At 52.3% G+C, this 19,983-nt stretch overlaps 1 protein-coding gene across 1 annotated transcript in view; it reads right to left on the reverse strand.

Annotated features, from left to right (window-relative positions):
• Positions 1-19,983, reverse strand: part of Shank1 (SH3 and multiple ankyrin repeat domains 1) — a 59,529-nt gene that overhangs the window by 27,261 nt on the left and 12,285 nt on the right. Inside the window, exons 9-15 of the mRNA XM_036199435.1 lie at positions 15,948-16,025; positions 15,645-15,711; positions 15,038-15,368; positions 14,101-14,294; positions 7,449-7,562; positions 7,236-7,311; positions 6,785-6,811 (exon numbers count right to left, since the gene is read on the reverse strand). Of these exons, the coding sequence (XP_036055328.1) occupies positions 6,785-6,811; positions 7,236-7,311; positions 7,449-7,562; positions 14,101-14,294; positions 15,038-15,368; positions 15,645-15,711; positions 15,948-16,025 (887 nt within the window). The remainder of the gene's footprint in view (positions 1-6,784; positions 6,812-7,235; positions 7,312-7,448; positions 7,563-14,100; positions 14,295-15,037; positions 15,369-15,644; positions 15,712-15,947; positions 16,026-19,983) is intronic.

Genomic DNA, 19,983 nt, shown 5'->3' on the forward strand with positions numbered 1-19,983 from the left:
AAAATTCCAATCATGGTACTCATTTCTATGCTTGCTCAGGTTGGTTGCAACACAGCCTCAGATGCTGGATTACCACTCTACCCCCTCAGCAAGCTACAGCCATTCTCTGTTCATCCTGGTATACGGACAGCGACACTTGAACTGCTCTACCTGAAGCCAATTCCTTTCAGAATCCCCCATAACACATGCACCACTAGAACACACGCGCTGCAGTGTCTCTCTGCCACAGCAGTCTTTGTTAGCACCTAGAACCCAGGGCCAGGGCCATGCACACTCTCTGTGTTGCAGCAATGCTCAGACATCCCCCCTACACACACACACACACACACACACACACACACACACACACACACACTCACTCACACACACGTATACACACACACCAAGTCCCAGTTAGATCTGTGTGGCTCTAAGCCACTCCAATAATATCCATGCGGGCTCCCCAATTACCCACCCCCACATATTCAGCTAACAGCCCTCCACAAGTACTCCAGTATATTTCAGTGACACCCCCACACATCCCAGTATGCCCTGATTCTGACTCCCCTCTCTTTGATATCAGTGTATTCCCATCACACGCCCTCTGAGTACCTCCCAGCACACGGGGATAACACATAATTGTGTGCCTACTGCATTCTAATGCCACCTCCCCCACCAGTGCCTCTGTAAGTTCCCATGACCCCCACAGCTTCCACGGTAAAAACCTGTGCACCCATACATCAGTGGGTGCTGTGCACATGCCTGTGTGTTGCCTCTGTCCTTGCTGTGCTGAACGGGCACCATATCATGCATGCACACAGAGGCATACCCCAGCCATTGCGCTTACCCAGAGGCCAACAAACCTGTCCATAGGTTCTCACCTCCTCCCCCACGGCCCTCCCCAGTCCCCCAGCAGTCTTTGCAGCTGCATGGAACAGGTGCTGGGAGAAGACTAAAGGGCTGAAGAAAGGGGAGGGGAGGGGGAATGGGAGAAATGGGTCTAAGGAGGCTGGAAGGTGAATGGACAGTCTGGGAGATTATTCAGAGGTCAGGGCAGTTTGGGTCTGACTGTATTCTGTGATGGTCTCATCCCCATCCTGACAAATGGTGATGACATCAGGTCCTTATGTCCTTGCTACTCTGTCACCCTCTCCACACTCCCAAGAAGCTCTGCACGAGGCAACAGCGCCCTTCAGGCTCCCTACACCTCACCAAGGCAGTCACCTTCAGTCATGCGTGCATGCCTGCTACCCTCACCTTTCCCCATGCTCTGATGTCCCCCTCTCTCTCTCTCCTCTCTCTCCCCCCTCCTCTCTCTCTCCTTCCTCCCTCTCTCCCTCTCTCCCCCCCTCTCTCTCCTCCTCTCTCTTCTTTATCTCTTCTCTCTCTCCCTCTTCCAACTCTCTCCAACCCAGGCTGGTCTACAACTCACATCAATCCTCTTGTTTCAGCCTTCCTAGTGTTGGGGTGATGGGTGTTAGCCACCACACCCAATTCTGCAACCTCTTTCAGCCCCAGCTCTACACATAAGCCTTCTCCCACGTACCCTGTCCTCAGATACCAGAGACACACAGTAACATTGTGTGCTTGTTTTCCAGTCAGGCTCTCACTACGCAGTTCTGGCTGTCCTGGAACTCGCTCTGTAGACCAGGCTGGCCTCGAACTCACAAAGATCCACCTGCCTCTGCCTCCCAAGTGCTGGGATTAAAGGTGTGTGCCACTATACCTTGCTGATAAGTAACATTCTTTCATACCTAAGACAATACTTGAGTAACTGCAGTTACAATTCTTTTCATGTCACACCACCCCTACCTCAGACACATACATTTACCCCAAAGTTCAGCAGGAGACCTCTATGCTGGCTGGTCTTAGGTCAACTTGACACACAGACTAAAGTTATCTGAAAGGAGGAACCTTGATTTGGAAAATGCCTCCATAGCATTCTGCTGTAGGGCATTTTCTTAACCAGTGGCTGATCGGGAAGGGCCCAGCCCATTGTGGGTGGTATCATATCTGGGCTGGAAGTCCTGGATTCTATAAGAAAGCAGGCTGAGCAAGCCATGGGAAGCAAGTCAGTAAGCATCACATCTCCATGGCCTCTGCATCAGCTCTTGTCTCCAGGATTCTTCCCTGTTTGAGCTTCTAGACTTCCTTCAGTGATGACCAATGTTAGGGAAGTGTAAACCAAATAAACCCCTTTCTCCTCAACTTGCTTTCATGGTGTTTTGTTTCAGCAATAGAAACCCTGACTAAGACAAATCCCAAATGCCTCTCCAGCCTCTGAGGTTTATCCTAACTTTGGCTAGCGACACAGATACATTTAGCTCAGTGGTAGGGCGCTTGCTTAACAAGCGCAAGGCCCTGGGTTCGATCCCCAGCTTAAAAAAAAATCATGCAATGCCAACCACTTTTGGAACATTTAATATTTAAGTCATTACAGCATTCCTGGGTGGGGTTGATTGTGAGTGTTCCCATCTTTAAAGCTATGTGAACTAAGGCGCAGAGCAAGGGCCTGCTCAAGATCACAACAGCTAGAATGTTAGGACCACAGCTAGATTTCCAGAAAGCCACACACCCCAGTAACACCTGAGCCCTCATTACCACAGCACCCACATCTGCCCTCCCTCTCTTATGGACCCCAGCATGTTGCAGTTGTGTGCCCCCTGCCACACACGGTACTCCCATCCCCAAACCTCCTCCCCACTTTTCTGCTTCTCAGCTTCCTGAGGTTGCCTCCATCCTTCCTCCCTGGGAGCCTCGTCCCTCATCTGCACCTCACTCCACACCACCCTGTATTCCCAAACTACCCTTCAGCCAGCCAGTCTGGGGGTGCCCTTAGGATATACCGGGAGACTACCCCTGTACCCAATCACTCTGCTTATCCCTTCTTCCAAGGGTCCTTTGCAAATTCCTGCCACCTCCTAATCCCTGCCTGCCTCCTCTCCAAAATTCTTGGGCTCAGCCCTCCACATTCTCTTGCCTCCTATACAGACAAGTTCACAGTGTCCCCCAGTGGCCCTCCCGTCCCTTTCACACTGCCTGCCCCGCCATCCATGGGAAGCTCTTTCTCCTTTGGGTATCTGCAGCTTGTCCTGCTGACTGGGCTGGTGTTCCCTGCAAACTCCAGGCTCTGATGCCCCATTCGTGCTCCCAGATACTCTTCTTACTGCTTGCCTTCTATCCTCATGCCAGCTCCTTTCTTGGCACTCAGCACCCCCAAATTTCAGTACCTAACCCCTCTCCACACATCCCATTGCTCCTCTCTCCAGCACCCACCCCCCAGCACCACCGTATGTGGTGCGGACTACCTGCTCATCAGGAGCTGCCACCATGTCCTTCCCCAGGCCATCCCTCGGTGTCCCAGAGAAGGTCTCCAGGGCTTGCTGCTTCCCTCTTGGAGACTGCGGCGCGACTGCTCCCCACCCCCACCAGGTCCCTCTTGCCCACTCAGGATGCCACAGCCTGAAGCCGGCTGCCATCCACAGTGCTCCCTCTGGCCCTCAGTTCCCTCCCTGTGTTCCCATCTCGGCAGGCCTCTCCACGGCCTGCACAGGGCCCCCTCATGCAAGGAAGCCGGTCTCTGTCCCCATGCTGAGAGCAGCACACAGGCAGGTGCCAGAGCCCCATGCAGAAGCTTGAGAGGTTCAGCCCACGTGCCCCCATCCCCGCAGAGGGCAGAACCTCAGGTCATCCCTCCCCATGCACAGACTCCTGAGGGCACTGAGCAGGGCACATGGGGACAGAAACACAAGAGCAAACTGGTGGGGGAGGGCGGGGTGGGGGGGGGGGGGGGGCAGAAGGGGGCAGGCCAGGCGTAGGAGGTTGGGTGTTGGGAAACACAGCCGCAGTCTCTGGGACAGATGCACTCTATCACACACACACACACACACACACACACACACACACACACACACACACGTGTGCGCGCACGCACACAGACACACAGGCGCACATACGCACACAGTCCCCAGACAGCCTCGTTATGGCTCCAAGTCACACAGAGACAGACACCCCCACGCAGAGACACACAGATGGACATAGGTGGGGGGTGGGCTTGGAGCCCACAGCCTCCCCATCTCTGTCTGTCCCTCACACACGCAGGCGGTCACAGGCACACACATTGACACACGCACAGCCGCACAGTGACACGCAGCGGAAAAAGAGGAGGGGAGGGAAGGCTGGGGGCGGGATGCCTGTGTGATGGAGGTGTGTGTGTGGGGGACCGACTGTGAATGGGAGACAGGGGTATGAATGGGGGGACTTGCTGACTCTAGGAAGAGGGGCGGGGATGCGGAGGATTGGAGGGATGGTGGCCTGGGGTATCTGGGGAGGGACCCTGGGGAACGGCTCCTTAGAGTAGAGGAGTTAGGGGTGCCAGAAAGGGCAAGAGTGGATTGCAGAGTCTAGCTGTAGTGGGGTCTTTTCGTTGGGGGGTGGGCAAAAAGTCTTAGTGGAGAGCAGAGGAGGCCCTGGAGCCGCATCTGAGGCACGGGAAGGAGGGAGGTGGAAGAGAGGCGGGTGTTGAGCTGCTGAGAGAGGGTCTGGGAGGGTTCAGGCCTAGAGAAAAGAGGCTGCGAAGAGGAAAGTGGACAGATCTGGGGGCCCTGAACGCCTGGAGGGGCGCGTTGTTACCTGTAAATGTACCAGACGCTGCGCCGCCGGGGCCCCAGCGCCGGCCAGCTGGAGGAGAGCGCAGGGGGCGGCTGGGGTAGGGCGCCCCCGCCGGGGCCACCCCCGACTGCAGACAAAGCCATCGCCACCGCGGCCCTGGCCCCGGCCCGGGTCCCGATCCGGGCCGCCCCCGCCACCACCGCGGCCGCCGTCGCCGCCGCCGCCGCGTCCCCGTCCCCGCTCGGCTGAACCCCCGTGTCCGGGCCCCCAGGCCCCGCCTCATGCTGACCCGCGCCGGGAGGGGGGAGGGGCCGGGGGAGGGGGCGCGCACCCCCCTTCGGGAAGGCGGGCAGCCCCGGGGGGCTCACATGCCGCGGGGGACGCGTGGGGGACAGCGCATGGCTGAGGCTCCAGCACCGCGGACAGCTCCGGAGGCAGCAGCGGCCCAGCGTTAACCCCTTGGCGTCCTGCGCCGGGCAGCCGGGCGGAGGGGGGGGGGCGGGCGGGGGAGGGTAACGCGGGGGCCCCTTTGGCGGGAGGAGGGGGAGGGGCAAGGCTCGGGGAGGGGGAGGGAGTCACTTCCGGTCTGTCCCCCCCCCAGCTATACCCCCCCTTTCCAGAGTCCTCTCGCGCAGGTGCAGAGAGAGTGAGCCAGAGAGCGGGAGCGCGGGGAGAAGGACGCAGCGCCACACATCATATAAGATGCCTCGCCACCGCGTGCGGGGACGAGCAGACAGAACCACACTTTCAAGGCAAGGGACACCCAAGCGTTAGAGAGGCAGACACGTCCCCAAGAGAGGGCAAACAGCCCACCCTCAGCGTAGACACACACACACACACACACACACACACACACACACACACACAGCTCATCCCCAACATAGTAAGAAAAGGCAGGGTGCCGGGGTGGCGTGGAGTGAAGGACCCAAGACACACTCAGCTGGGACCCAGAAAACAGAAACAGAGAGTAGTGAGGGGACACACACCCCAACTCACCAGAGCCGTGGACCCCCACCGCACCCCCCCCCCAGGCAGGAGGAGAGAGGGTGGCACACCACACGAGGGTAGGTGCACAGGCAAGCATGGTCCAGCTGGGGTGCTGGGGACCAACAGTAAGATGCAGAGTGTGAGCACACAAGCCAGGTCACTGCAGACTGGGTCAGGTGGAGCAGAGGGAAGGCGTTATTGAAGGGACACTTAGATCTCAGCCCCAGGAGAGGCCTCGGAGAAGGGACAGAGACGGCAAGGCTTCAGGACAGGATAGTTATAAGAAAGGGAAGATGGAGACTGGGGTTGAAAGAGACCCCTCCCCACTCAGTGACATCACCCCAAGACCCAGGCCCAGGAGACACCTCCCCTCCAGAGAGGCTGACTTGGGGTAGAGGGAGCCTCCATACTCACTCATTGCCCAGAACCAGAGACATACCAGGTGAACAGGCACAGGATGATTCGCCTCAGACCCTGGGGCGCAGGGTGGCTGGCACCCCAGCCCCACCTTGTCCCCACCCATGATATCATTCCTTTCTCCTCCCCCACCCAGACCTTCCCCCACTGGCCAGAACACAGACACAGGTTTGGACACATTTAATGGAGGGATACTGTGAACAGGGAGACCCTTCCCTGGACTGGGGTGGGATGGGGTGGCAGAGGAGGGTGTCATCTTTCAGACCCTGGATTATGGCATCTCTTCCCCACAGCAGAGCCCTGTGCCCCTGGAGTCTATCTCTCCTCTGCCCTTCCCTCCCACAGCATTCCAGGTTCTGAATTCCAGACCAATCAGAGAAGAAAAGACAGACACACACTGGGCTACCAAAGCACACACAGTGAGGCAGGGTGTGTAGAGATCTGTCACCTGTTCACATGTGAGCAGACACATGGACATCTCTGGTGGTGCTTGCCCACAGTCAGAGAAGCACACATGTGCAAAGCCAGCCACACAGTCAACACTGACACAAGTGCACCCATGTGCACTGAGGACTGCCTTGCACAGCCTTGGTTAGGGGATATTTACAGTCATATCCAACTAAGGGCCTTCTGCCTGCACATGCACGCGGATGCGTCATGCACACTGGCAGAGACAATGTCCACACGCTGGGACCCCTCAACTCTGGTCATGCACACATACACATTCTCATCCCCCATATACAAGCACCCCATCCTGGCCCAATCCCCCACCCTACCCCGCCCCTCTCACCTCCCTGAGTCAATCCCATTGATCAGACTTCAGAAGCAAGTCAGCCAGCAGCCAAGGAGGGGACAGGTGTCAGTGTGCCCCTCTCCCTGTTCCCACCCATTGGGTCCTGCTGGTTCCACCCCCCACACACACTGTATGACACACAAGATGTACATATGTCCACAGTATGGGACTGCACACAGATGGGGGAACAGGAAGGAGAGCAGGACTGTTAACTAGCCCCCACGCAAGAACCTGGGGCCCCAACACACCCTAACCCATGTTTTGGGTATCCCTAAACTAGATGGTCTCAGTGGCTGCCAAGGGCAGAATTGGGATTGGGCTGTTCATTAACAGAATTCTGCTTTCTCCCAACTTTCAAGTAGATCAACGGGAGAGGGAGGCCTTAAAGTGTGGTGTGTGAAGGGAGCTGGGAATGGGGGGGGGCACCTAAGAGTGTGAGGACATTTACCTTGGGGCATCGAAGCTGTCATAGGAGCCCACTGTATAATGCCTGAAGAGTCTCTTTGCCTTGTCGCTTCGGCTTTCTGCAGGGACAAAAAGCCTTGGTCCCTCACTTTGTAAACCACAAGCTCAAGCCTACCCCCAGACTCCTGCACCCCCATCCGGTGGGGCAGGAGAGACAGGAAGATTGCAGGGTGTGATGGAGACCATTCCTTGTTACCTTGTCTTCCCTCCTGGGAGCGGTTTGCCACCTCTTCTAGGCAGTCAGAAGGGAACCAGCCAACTCGACCTTTGACCTGGCCTTCCCAGAAGCCTCCTTCCCCGATGCTGAGCACTGGATAGGACAGTGGGGACAGGGAAATGTTTTGAGCTTTCTTTCCTTTTTCCCCCTGCCTCTCTTCTCTCCTCACCACCTTCTTCTCCTCTTCTTTCTCCTCCTCCCTTGCCTCACTATATTTTTGAGACAAGTTATCATGTATTCTAGGCCAGCCTTGAACTCACAGTATAGCTGTGATTATGACCTTGAACTCCTGATTCACCTGCCTTCACCTCTTTGGTGCTGGGATGACAGGTGTGCACCACCAAATCCAGTTTATGTGGTGCTGGGCATAGAACCCAGAACTTTGTGCATGCCAGACAAGCCCTCTAACAGTTGGAAGCCAGCCCCTTCTTGAGGTGTCTAGGCTTCTCTTTTGCTCCCAACATACTTGGTACACACCATCCTGTTATCCCAACACCCAAAGATGTCCTTAAGATATATTTGAGGCATGGGGGCTGGAGAGATGGCTTAGCAGTTAAGGGTACTGACTGCAGGCTGGAGGGATGGCTCAGAGGTTGAGAGTACTGACTGCTCTTCCAAAGACTTGGGTTCAATTCCCAGCACCCACATGGCATCTCACAACCATCTGTAACTCAGTTCCAGGAACACACAAATGGTGTACACACAGGCAAAGTGATCATATACATAAAGTAAAATAAAACGTATTTTAAGAAAGAAATAACGGATACAGGATTTGTGTGAATTCAAGGCTAGCCTGGGCTATATCACAGGACCTTATCAAAAATCAAAACAAAAACTTAGGGATAGGGGTGATGAGATGACTCAGTGGGTCAGACCTAAGGACCAGAGCTCAGATGCCAGCAGCAGCTGTGTTAAAGCAAAAGATGAATGTGGCCACATAGACCTTCAACACTGCTGTTAGAAAACAGGAGGCCCATTGGGGCTTGTTTGCCACTAGCCTCGCTCCAAGTCTAGTGAGAGACCCTGTCTTAAGGGAATAAGGCAGAGAGTGACTCAGCAGGACACCGAGAGCCCTCCTCTGGCCTTGGCATATGTGCACCTGTACACAAGTGTGCATACACCACACTCACACTCAAAATCCCAAACAAAGCCAAACTGTTATGGTGATACACATCTATAAGCCCAGCAGTGGAGGCAGATGGATGAGGACTTTAACGTCATTCTCAGTACCTAGAGAGCTCAAGGCCAGCCTGGGCTACGAGAGACCCTGCCTCAAAACCAAAAACAGAAGGTCTGAAGAATGGGGAGAGCACAGTGGAGAGCAAAGGTGGGACACTCTTGCATGTGAGCTTTCTGAACCTGAGGAGCACATCAGGTAGGCTTGGGGAGGAGCCTCTGTGGCACAATCCTCCCTGATTAGGGGCAGGTCCACACTTGGTCCTTTTCCCTTCTAGTTACCACCCACAGCCTAGTTGGGTGTTTCCTTAACCCTCCAAAGTGCTATGGCTCAGATGGCTGCTCTGGAGACAGCTATCCCGACTCCTACCCATGATGCTCCCTGGAGTCTCTCTGCCTGTCTCCTGCCTCTCTCTGTCTCTTACCATCCTCCCTCCCCACCCACAGCTGTAGGCAGCAGCAATGCTCAGCCCTTTGAGCAGACCTGTCCTGCCACATGTCACCATCCTGTCCCTTGTCTGGTGGAAGCAGAGAGAGATGGCAAGGAGACTGGGCTCTGATTCCAGGCTAGAACTCGAGAGGGGATACTTTTTAGTGACAAAGAAACTGAAGCTTGATTCAAAGAGCCACCTGCCACCTGCCCCAGGTCACAAGGCTAGTTATCGGCAAGTCGGAATTCGAACACAAGCCAGTTCCAGAAATACAGTTTTGAGTGGCTACTGTGTACCTGAATTCCCATCAAAGGACCTAAACACTGTTGCTAATAGCAACAGACACACTGTCCTTTCTGTATCTCCAGTATTTTCCCCAGCTCTCTCTGGACTTGGTCCTTCACCTATTTTCTCTCCCCATTCAGTTCTCAACTCTTTCTAGGTTAAAAAATTTGAAGGTGGGGGCTAGAGAGATGGCTCAGTGGCTAAAAGCACTGACTGCTCTTCCCGGGGACTTGGATTCTATTCCCGGCACTCACATGGCAGCTCACAACTGTCTGTAAGTCCAAGATGTGACACCCTCACACAGACATACATGCAGGCAAAACACCAATGCACATAAAATAAAAATAAATTATTAAAAAAAAATCTGAAGGCAAGCTGGGGCTGGTAGCACAGGCTTGTTTGTTATCCTAGCTGCTCAGAAGGCCGAGGCAAGAAGATTGCAAATTCAAGGTGTTTCTGGATTCAGAGTGAGTTCAAAGCCAAACTATGCAACTTAGTGAGACCCTGTCTCAAAATGAAAATGTGAAAGAAGGGCTATGAGTGTGGCTTAGTGGTAGGGTACCTACCTAGAATTCCTCAGTGAAGAACTGAGGTGTTGCTCAGTGGTAGAGCCCCTACCTAGAATCGCCTAGTGAGGTTCTGGGGCGCTTAACTTAATGATGGAATGAATGCTTGTTTCCTGAACTCAATTCCAACTACTGAAAAAAAAAATTAAAGGGCTGGAATATGGTTTAGCAGATGAAGTGCCTGCCTCACAGGTGTGAGGACCTGAATTCACTCCTCCAGAACCCACGGAGAAAGCTGGATATAGTGGCACACACAGTAATCTCACTGTGGGAAGGTACAGACAGGTAGACCCTGGGGCTTGCTGGCCAGCCAGCCTAGCCTACTTGACAAGTCTCAGAGTAGTGAGAGTCCTGTCTCAAAAAGCAAGGAGGACTGGTCCTGAGGATCAAGTGTACACATGCATACACACACACACACACACACACACACACACACACACACTCACTCACTCAAAGATGATCACACTTGAAAAGTCTCCCTAGAGCTCAGATGGCAGTAGGAGTCGCCATGAGGTTCCTGGATACTTCTCCCTACACACTGCCCCCTCTCCCAAGGATCTGGGGCAATGCCATGAGAGGAAGCCCCAGGTCAAGCCCCAGGTCACGGATGCAAGTTATCAATAGGGCTTGGGCTTGAGATCAGTCATTTGCTTGCAGAAACACTTCCTGAGCACTGATCACGTGTCAGGTACCAGGATACACAGCTGGACACAACCATGTAGTTCCTGCCCTAGGAGAGCTTCCAGACCAGCAGCCCCTGGAGGAACACTTACATGGGGAATATTGATCAAGGGGACAGAAGAGGCTGGGCATGGGGGCATATGCCTTTATCCCTGGCACTCCGAGGCTGATACAGGAGGATTACTGCAAGTCTAAGGACAACCTGGTCTACAACAGTGAGTCTCAGGTTAGCGAGGGCTACATAGTGAGACAAAATAGGGAAGTGGGGGTTGGAAAGATGGCTCAGAGGTTAAGAGCACTGGCTGCTCTTGCAAAGGACCCAGGTTCTATCCTCAGCACCCACATGGTGGTTCACAACCATTGATAATTTCAACCCCAGGGGGTCTGATGCCCTCTTTTGACTTTCATAGCACTGGGCATGCACATGATACACATACATTCATGCAGGCAAAGCATACCTACATATAAACCATAAATAAATAATGATTTTTTAAAAATAGTGAAGGTGGATGTGAAGGGAAGCCAGCTGTAACATCTCTCACCCTACTGATTTCCAGGGTTGATTTGGATGATCTGGCTGGCTTTGCTGGCTAGTCAGGTGTCCCTTTCCTCCTCACCACTCCATGTGCGTCCCCCCTGAAATGTGCACTCAGTTTAAGCGAATGGGTTTCTCTTACAGAGGAAAACCATTCTTCAATCAAGGGTATGCAAGTGTTTGCACACCCCTGCTAGGACCTCTAAACAAGCTCTCAGAAATGGAAGTAGGGCTGGAGAGATGGCTCAGTGATTAAGAACATTTGTGTGCAATCATTAGGACTAGAGTCGGGACCCAGCACCTATGTAACAAGCTGGGTGGCCACTGGATGTCTATAGTCCCAGTTCTAAGGTGGGTGGAGATTGCTGGGACTTGCTGGATCTCAGCCTAGACTCTACCTCAAAGAAATAGGCAGATGGTGGTCTCCATATTCACACAGGCATAGGCACCATATATATTCCCACGGTATATACACATATAAATGAATGAAATACCTTTTTAAATGGGAGGGTTGTGGTGGACAGAAAATGATGTCTGGAAAGAGGAAGACGGCAGTATGTGAACTGAAAACTGAATAAGACATCCAAATATCCCTGAAGCTTGAGGCACACTAGCAGCTGGGGACACAAGGAGACCATGGAAAGTGTTTCTCCATAAATGCTACAGAATGTTAGAAACCAAAACCTGCTGGTTCGTGTATGCCATGCTAGCACTCAGGGAGCTGAGGCAAGAAGGCTGCTGACAGTTAAGGCAAATTTTGGCTACAGAATGAGTTCAAGGCTATGCTGGGCTACAGCATGACACCCTACCTCAAGATTGCTAGATACATAGATTGCTAGATATACAGATGATAGATAAGTAGATAGATACATGATGGATTGCTAGGTACATAATATAGATACAGCTAAAAGATTGTAGGCTAGATTCAAAGTTACATGCTTATGTATACATGACAGATAACATACAGTCATGTGTGCACGTGCGCACGCGTGCACACGCATACACACACACACACACACACACACACACACACACACACACACACAATGACCTCCCTATCCTTGCCTGCTATGGGAAAACAGACCACTAAGTTCATAAAGATCAAACTTGCTGGATGAGGACCTCTGAACACCCTTCAAGGCCTTCCTCATATCTATGTCCCCTGGAAGGACCCTCCCTACTTGTCCAGCCATTACTGGGCTTTCTTGAAGTGCTTATGAGGAGGAAGGCTGGTTCTTACACAGCATTTACAGCATCCAAAGACTGGATCCAAGAGACTGAGTGACTTCCATGATTCTCCCGAGAGTCTTGTTTTAAAGACGATGAGACCAGGGCTCAGAGAGGTTGGTTTCTAGAACTCTTTCCTCTAAGAGGTGGTGGGGCCAAGATCTGAGCTTAGACAGCCTGCTGCTCAGCTGCTACACTGCAGGGCTCCTGGATAGATAGGAATCTGGCAGAAAATCACCCTCTGTTTGATATGAATTATATTGCCTTCAACATGGTTCCCTGTGTCCAAGGCATACATTTGTTCAGGCCAGGAACACACAGTCCATGCTGTGAAGGCTGCAGGGTGTGGGTTACAGTCACTGCCCTCTGGAGAGATGGCCAGGCATGGTCACTTGTAATCCCAGCACTCAGGAGGTGGAGGCAGGATGACCAGAAGCTCAAGGTGAACCTGTGTTACTAAGTGAGTTTGAGACAAGCTTGGGAAGCACGAGACCCCACCTCCAGAAGAGAGGCTCTAGGGCCAGAGCAAAGGCCTCGTAGGCAGACTGCCTGCTGCGCAAGCACAGAGACCTGAGCTGAATCCCCAGCACCCATGCAAAAGGCCAGGTGCACTGTGCACAGGAAGCAGAGGTAGGTGGGTGGCCAGCCTTGCTGAGTTCAGTGAGAGACCCTGTCGCAAAAATCAATGTGGACAGTGATTGAGGAAGACATCCACCCAGTGTCAACCTCTGGCCTCCACATACATACTACACACATGCACAAACACCTGCACACTCATGTGCTCACATACATTCAAACACACTTTCACACATGCACCTATACCATAAACATACATACACATAAGAAAGAAAAAAAGAAAGAAAGAAAGAAAGAAAGAAAGGAAGGAAGGAAGGAAGGAAGGAAGGAAAGAAGGAAGGAAGGAAGGAAAGAAGGAAGGAAGGAAGGAAGGAAGGAAGGAAAGGAAGGAAGGAAGGAAGGAAGGGAGGGAAGAGAAAGAAAGAAAGGAAGGAAGGAAGGAAGAAAGGAAAGGAAGAGAAAGAAAGAAAGGAAGGAAGGAAGGAAGGAAGGGAGGGAGGGAGGGAAGATAAAGAAAGAAAGGAAGGAAGGAAGGAAGGGAGAGAAGATAAAGAAAGAAAGGAAGGAAGGAAGAAAGGAAGGAAGGAAGGAAGGAAGGAAGGAAGGAAGGAAGGAAGGAAAGAAGGAAGGAAGGAAGAAAGGAAGGAAAGAAGGAAGGAAGGAAGGAAGGAAGGGAGGGAAGAGAAAGAAAGAAAGGAAGGAAGGAAGGAAGGAAGGAAGGAAGGAAGGAAGGAAAGGAAGAGAAAGAAAGAAAGGAAGGAAGGAAGGAAGGAAGGAAGGAAGGAAGGGAGGGAGGGAAGATAAAGAAAGAAAGGAAGGAAGGAAGGAAGGAAGGAAGGGAGAGAAGATAAAGAAAGGAAGGAAGGAAGGAAGGAAGGAAGGAAGGAAGGAAGGAAGGAAGGAAGCTTCCATCCAGCCCACCACATGTCAATCAATGGCCCCCCTCCACTGCTCAGTTTCCATCTTCCTCCTGACACTATCCCATACAGTGCCTCCCTCTCTTCTGAGTCAGAGGAGCCTCTCAGGTCTCTCAGGTCCCCAGACTGAGATCCCCTCCCCTGCACCCTCTCCCAGTCAGAGGAGCCTCTCAGGTCTCTTAGGTCCCCAGACTGAGATCCCCTCCCCTGCACCCTCTCCCAGCCCCATCCTGTCACCTTTGATCTTCTCGCCTTTGCTCAGAGAGATCTCTCCCTCGCCTTGCGCCTGGTATGACTTCACGGCCATGAAGGAGCGTCCGGGTACCGCTGAATAGAGCTTTCTACGTCTGCCTCTGCTGCCCAGGGAGCCCCCAGGGCCCCCTGAGCCCCCAGTTCCCCCAGCCGGCCCTTCTCGGGGTGTCCCGCTGGAGCTGCATACACAGAAGTTGTGAGAGGCAGGGGAGAGTGGAGGGACAGGGCACTTCTGGGGGGACAAGGGTCCTTGGATGGAAGGAAGGCAGAGAATCAGGGTGGGGACAGGATTGAGTGCTTTCCCAAGCTCTGGTGTCCTTGGGAAACCAGCTGCACCCCTGTCTCCTGTCTTCAGGCTCCCAATTCTGCCCCGTCCACTGTCTGCACAAGGCAGCCTGATTCAGCTTCTCCGACCTGTACATCCCCCAGCCCATGAGCCTTCAGTGACTCCTCGCTTCCTCCTAGGGCAGGTCCGGGCCACAGGCAACTGTTCCCAATCTTCTCCACTTCCTTGGGACCTGGGGCACACCTCATGAGCTTCCCTCGCTCCCTGGCATCCCTACCATAAACGGTCTCTTCTGCTCCCTCAGCTCTCAGCTTCTGCTCCCTGAACTCCTGGATAGCCTTGGACATTGTTCCCAAAGTCCCTGCCCACCCCAATTCTCTTCCTGCTCTCTTTCCTCTCTCTTTACCCTGACACCTGTCTGTGCTCATAGGTTGCAGGCTTTTTCTTATAGTGTCCTATCTCACCTCACGCCAGGAGTGAGGACAAGCATTCCTAACACCCTCATTTTACCCATAAGACGTAGAGATGCAGGTGGGTAGAGGACCCACCACTCTTGGGACAAGAGGTGGGTAGCTGGGCTGGCTGTGTGGGGCTAAAATGGCTGGGCCGGGAGGTGGGGACCTGAGTCCTGCCTACCTGGGCCGGCCTCGAGGCTGTCTCTTGGCATCTTCAGGATGTCTCCCTCGGGATGGGGAGCGTGCCCGGGCACCTCGCGGGCTGCTGGCACTTCGGAGGGTCCCACTACTGAGCTTAGTGCTGGGGGCTGAGGGCTGTGACTGGCCCTGGGGTCCTGAGGTAGGGCCAGGGGTCCCGGATGATGAGGCCCCTGGGGCCGAAAACACCATCCAGTCAGGCAGAGCCATGCTTGTGTCACTGTTAGCTCGCAGCAGTGCTGGAGGTACAGTCAGCCCTGCACCTGGGGTTCCCCGACGCCGGGCTGCATACTTGGGGGACTCCTGGAAGGGTACTGAGAGTGAACAGTGGGGATCAGGGGCAGGCAGGTAGGATGGGGAAACAGAGGCAGGTAGGGACCATGAGGGCAAGAGGTGGGGGGAGAGAGAGAAAGGTAGAGGTGAGAAAGTGGGGGTAGGAGTGGTGCTGAGTCATTCCCCCACCACACCTCAGACGTCCTTGGAACTTTGAGGAGTCTGTGTTCCACCCTGGCACCTTCCAACCGGGCCACTAACTGTAATCCCCAACATGAACCTCATTTCCTCCTTCACCCCAACTCCTTCTCACTCACCCACATCCTGTTCTCGATGGTTACGGATCAGTTCTCCCAGCTCAAAATTCCCAGCAATCACAGCCACCTGTAGGAGGGTGCAGGGCGGCAGATGCTTAGTAGAGCGGGACAGGAAACCTTTTGAATTCCTCTAAGCCAGCCTTCCACTCTATCAACCCGCCTTCCGCTCAGCTGACCCAACCGTCTCCCTCTCCCCGACCATGACCCCCTTGCAGCATCCCCACCGCTATTCCTCTGGTCCCCTTGGTCCTCTGTGCCCCCTCATCCAGTCCCTGCAACCGCCTATTAACCCCAACCCCAGACCTGGAAGGGTGTCTGTCCGTTATTATTTTTCACGTCCTTGTTTGCTCCACGATAAAGGAGGATCCTGGCACAGGTCTCCTGAGAGTGACAGCCAGTGGTCCAGGGGGAAAGGAAAATGAATGGTAAGTAAGTTAGCATGAGTACCACAGATGTTATGCCAGGGGCTTCAGAAATCCTCTCACCTAAACTAGCACTACCCAGGACAGCAGCCTCTGGACAATGTGACTCAGTCTTTAAATGTGGCCATTCAGAGGATGGACTACGTGTATAAAATACACTGGGAAGCTAGGCCTGGTGGCTCACATCCATCGTCCTAGTTTTTTTGGGAGGCTAAGACAGAAGAATCACAGGTCAATACGAGCTTGGTCAACTTAGCAAAATGCTGTCTTGAGATAAAAAGTAAAAAGTGAGCTTGTGATGTAGACCAGTGGGAGAGGCCCTGCCTAGAATCCCCCACTGAGGGGCTGGGGTGTGGCTTAGTTGTAGGTTGCCTGCCTAACATGTGCAAAGTCCTGGGTTCAATCACCAGCACTACAATGTATAAATAAATAAGGAGTTATATGGACTTAGGATGCAAAAAATATATCTCTAGTTATTTTATGTTGATTCATATTGAAGTAATAATACTTCTCTGGTTTCCAGTAGCTGTCTCCTGCTAGGGGGGTTGGGCTCCAGATGTGGCTAAGACAGAAGCTCCCCTGGGCTCCTTGTCTTGTGTTCCAGGAACTGAGCTTTAGAAGGGAGCTCACTGCGTTACCTGACAGAAATCACTGTGCTTATCTCAACAGATGAGGAAACTAAGCTCTCTGCATTGTTCAAGGTCACGTGGCTCGTGACTGATTGAACTCAGATTCCATTCCAGGTCTGTATTTGTGCATGCATGTCGGTGTGTGTGAACGATATGTATGTGATGTGTGTATGTGTTCCTGTGGGTGACTATGCCCATGTGGAGGTAAGAAGACAATGCTGCTTTCTGCTTTGTTTGAGACAAGGTCTCTTTGATGCTGCCTATGTTAGGCTAGCTGGTCCATGAGTTTGGGAGGCTTTCCCTGTCTTTACTTCCCATCTTCCTGTAAGAGCAGTGGGATCACACATTCATGCTACCACACCTGCTTCTACATGGGTCCTTGGAATTTGAACTTAGGCCCTTGCTTGCCTGCAAGTGTTTTTTGAGGTCTGAGCCATCACCGCAATCTCCTAAGTCTGTCTTAGCTGCACTCTCTGCCAAACTCAGAAGGAACAGCACACAGCATAAAGCCGGGTCAGGTGGGAGACAGTGGGGAACGTACACACCCCATCAGTTACTTAGCACCTCCATCACTCTCTGAGCTAAACTAGGTCTCTGAAATGACCCAAGAGGCCTCACCCAAACAACCCACTTGGCTATCCTACTCCAACCTCAATACCTCTCACATTCCCTTGCTCCAACCATGCTGGATACTTCCTCCCCAGAGCAGAAATGCTTCTGCTCAAGGGCCTTTGCACTTTAAAGAGCTGCTTGGGGTTCTCCACCCATCGATTTCTACACAGCAACTCTCTCTTCTTTTATAAAGCACCATTTCTCCAGAGAGCCCTTCCCTCAGGGTCCTATCTTTTGTTGTCTGCCTGAGGCATGGTCTCAGGATAGCCTGGTACTAGCTATGTAGCCCAGGCTGGCCTCAAATTCATGGCAATCTTCTTGTTCTGCCCCCTGAGTGCTAACAGGAACTTGTTCACATATCTCTCCTTCCTTCTCTCTCTGACTCTCTTGCATGGATGAGTATTCTTCTAAGCCAATATCAACCCATTTCCTTCCAAACACTGTATGCCAGCATCCCATATTCTATGTTACTGTCTTCTATGGTAAGTCACACAGAGGCATGGTTCTATCTGTGACACCAACCTCGTTCAGTGTCCAGCCCACAGGGACTGCCCAAAAACATTTACTCACTGGGGGAATGTCATCTGGCCTTTGTCCACATTGGCCTGCAGTTCCATTCCACTCTGGCTCCCTTAAGAGCCTCTTTAACACACCTTCTACATAGGAACCCCCTTAAAGTGTATACTTTACACTCAACACAAGCCTGTTCTACAGGATGGGATCAGAGCAGGAAACATTTGCGCCTAAACCCTTGCAGCCTGTTACTGGAGTAGGCAAAGTGTGAACTTGGCCTTCAGATCTTAGTGTTTGTCTGTCTGGGTCTGACTGCTAACATCACTTCCTAGATAGCAAAGCAAGTCCAGTTTAAATTCTGGTTGTGTTGTGTGTAGGCATGTATAGCCATAATTCCCATGCTGTCATATATGTATGTTTTGCATGCTTTCACGCCTCCCCCGCTCAGCCCACCTTGAGGGGCATGGACTACAGTGTGGTTCACAAGCTCCATAGTTTATCCCCTGTCTGACCAAGTTTAAATATCCACATTTTAGTGAGTAGCTCCCTCCACCGGGCATCTGGAGAATCTTGTGTTTATTTACAAACTAGCACTTATCTCATGGGATAGCAATTATTTGTTTAAACATCCACGAAACTGAGAGCTTCCTCTACATTTCCTGAGGTCGTCACCATCTCTGACTCGTCTCCCATCCCCAGAACCTGGCACCAAACACACAGTAGGTGCTCAAGAAATGCACTTGGAAGAGATGAAGATGCAGGATGTGGAGCTATCAATCAAAATTCATTTGCTCAAGTCACTTAATTATTCATTCATTTGTTGAGTCATTCAATCTGTCAAAAACAGCAGCCACCTGTCAAGAATGCTGAGCCCAGAGCTGTGCACAGTTCTGGTTGGGATCCACAGCTCCATCATTCATTCAATCAGTCATGCATTCATTCATCTGCTCACTGCACACAGAGGCATCAAGGATCACTGTTTTCTGGAAGCTTGGGACAGAGCTGTCTATGAGATTCTCTCCCCATTTTGAGAGAGACTCACAGTCTAGGACCAGACCACCAGCAGGGGCTACATGTGCATGCCACAGGGCCAAGGTGATAGATAGAAAAAGGTGACCGTCAGACCTGGCCCAGATAGGTGAATGGATGAACAGATGGATATATAAATAGATGGATGAATGGGTGCAGGGATGGATGATTGGATGCAAAAAAATCACTATGTTTTGGGGGCTTGGAACAGAACCAGAATCTACTAGATTCTGTCCCCACCCTTGAGAGGCTCACAGCCTAGGGAACCTGACCTTTGCAAGCAGGATGGATAGGTCAGTAAATGGATGGGTGGACAGACAGATGGACAGGTGGATGAATGGATGAGTGGATGGATGGATAGGTGGGTGGATGGTTAGATGGACTGGTAGATGAATAGACAGATGGATGGATGGATGGATGGATGGATAGATGGATGAATTGGTGGTAGATGGGTGGGTAGACGGATAAATGGGTGTGTGGATGAATGGATGGATGCATTGGTTGTATATGAATGGGTGAGTAGATGAATGAAGGGGATGGATGGTGAGTAGGTGGATGGATGGATGGATGGATGGATGGATGGATGGATGGATGGGTTGTTGGGTGGATGAATGGGTGTGTGGATAAATGTGTAGATGGGTGGGTGGTAGATGGGTGTGTGGCAGATGGGTGTACTGATGTGTCCATGGGTGGCTGGCTAAGATGAGCAGAAAGAAGACAGGGATGAGAAGTAGTAGATGAACTCACATTTGCTAAGCATCTACTTGATCTGATAGCAAGCAGAGTGTTCACCTGCTTGATCTTTTGAAGGATATTCATGACTGACCCATTTCACAGATGGCGGGAAGTGGGGGAGCTGAAGAAGGCAAAACAATATGCTCATCTGGCCCTCTTTGGGGGAATAGTGGCTGCTGTATAATTCTCTGTATTCAATTTTCCCTGCTCAGATGAATGCCAGCCTTCTGACCACATCCTGGCAATTGACACTGGCGATGATACTAATAATAACAATTATTATCACGGCTGTCTTCTAGGGATGAATACTTAATGTACACAATCACTCATCCCTTTCAATCAGCTGACATGATTCTCTTTTTGGAGAGGACAAAGCCTCAGAAAGCAGAAGGCACTTGT

The sequence above is a fragment of the Onychomys torridus genome, chromosome 1 (genome assembly GCF_903995425.1).
Source record: "Onychomys torridus chromosome 1, mOncTor1.1, whole genome shotgun sequence".
In the NCBI taxonomy this organism is placed as follows: domain Eukaryota; kingdom Metazoa; phylum Chordata; class Mammalia; order Rodentia; family Cricetidae; genus Onychomys; species Onychomys torridus.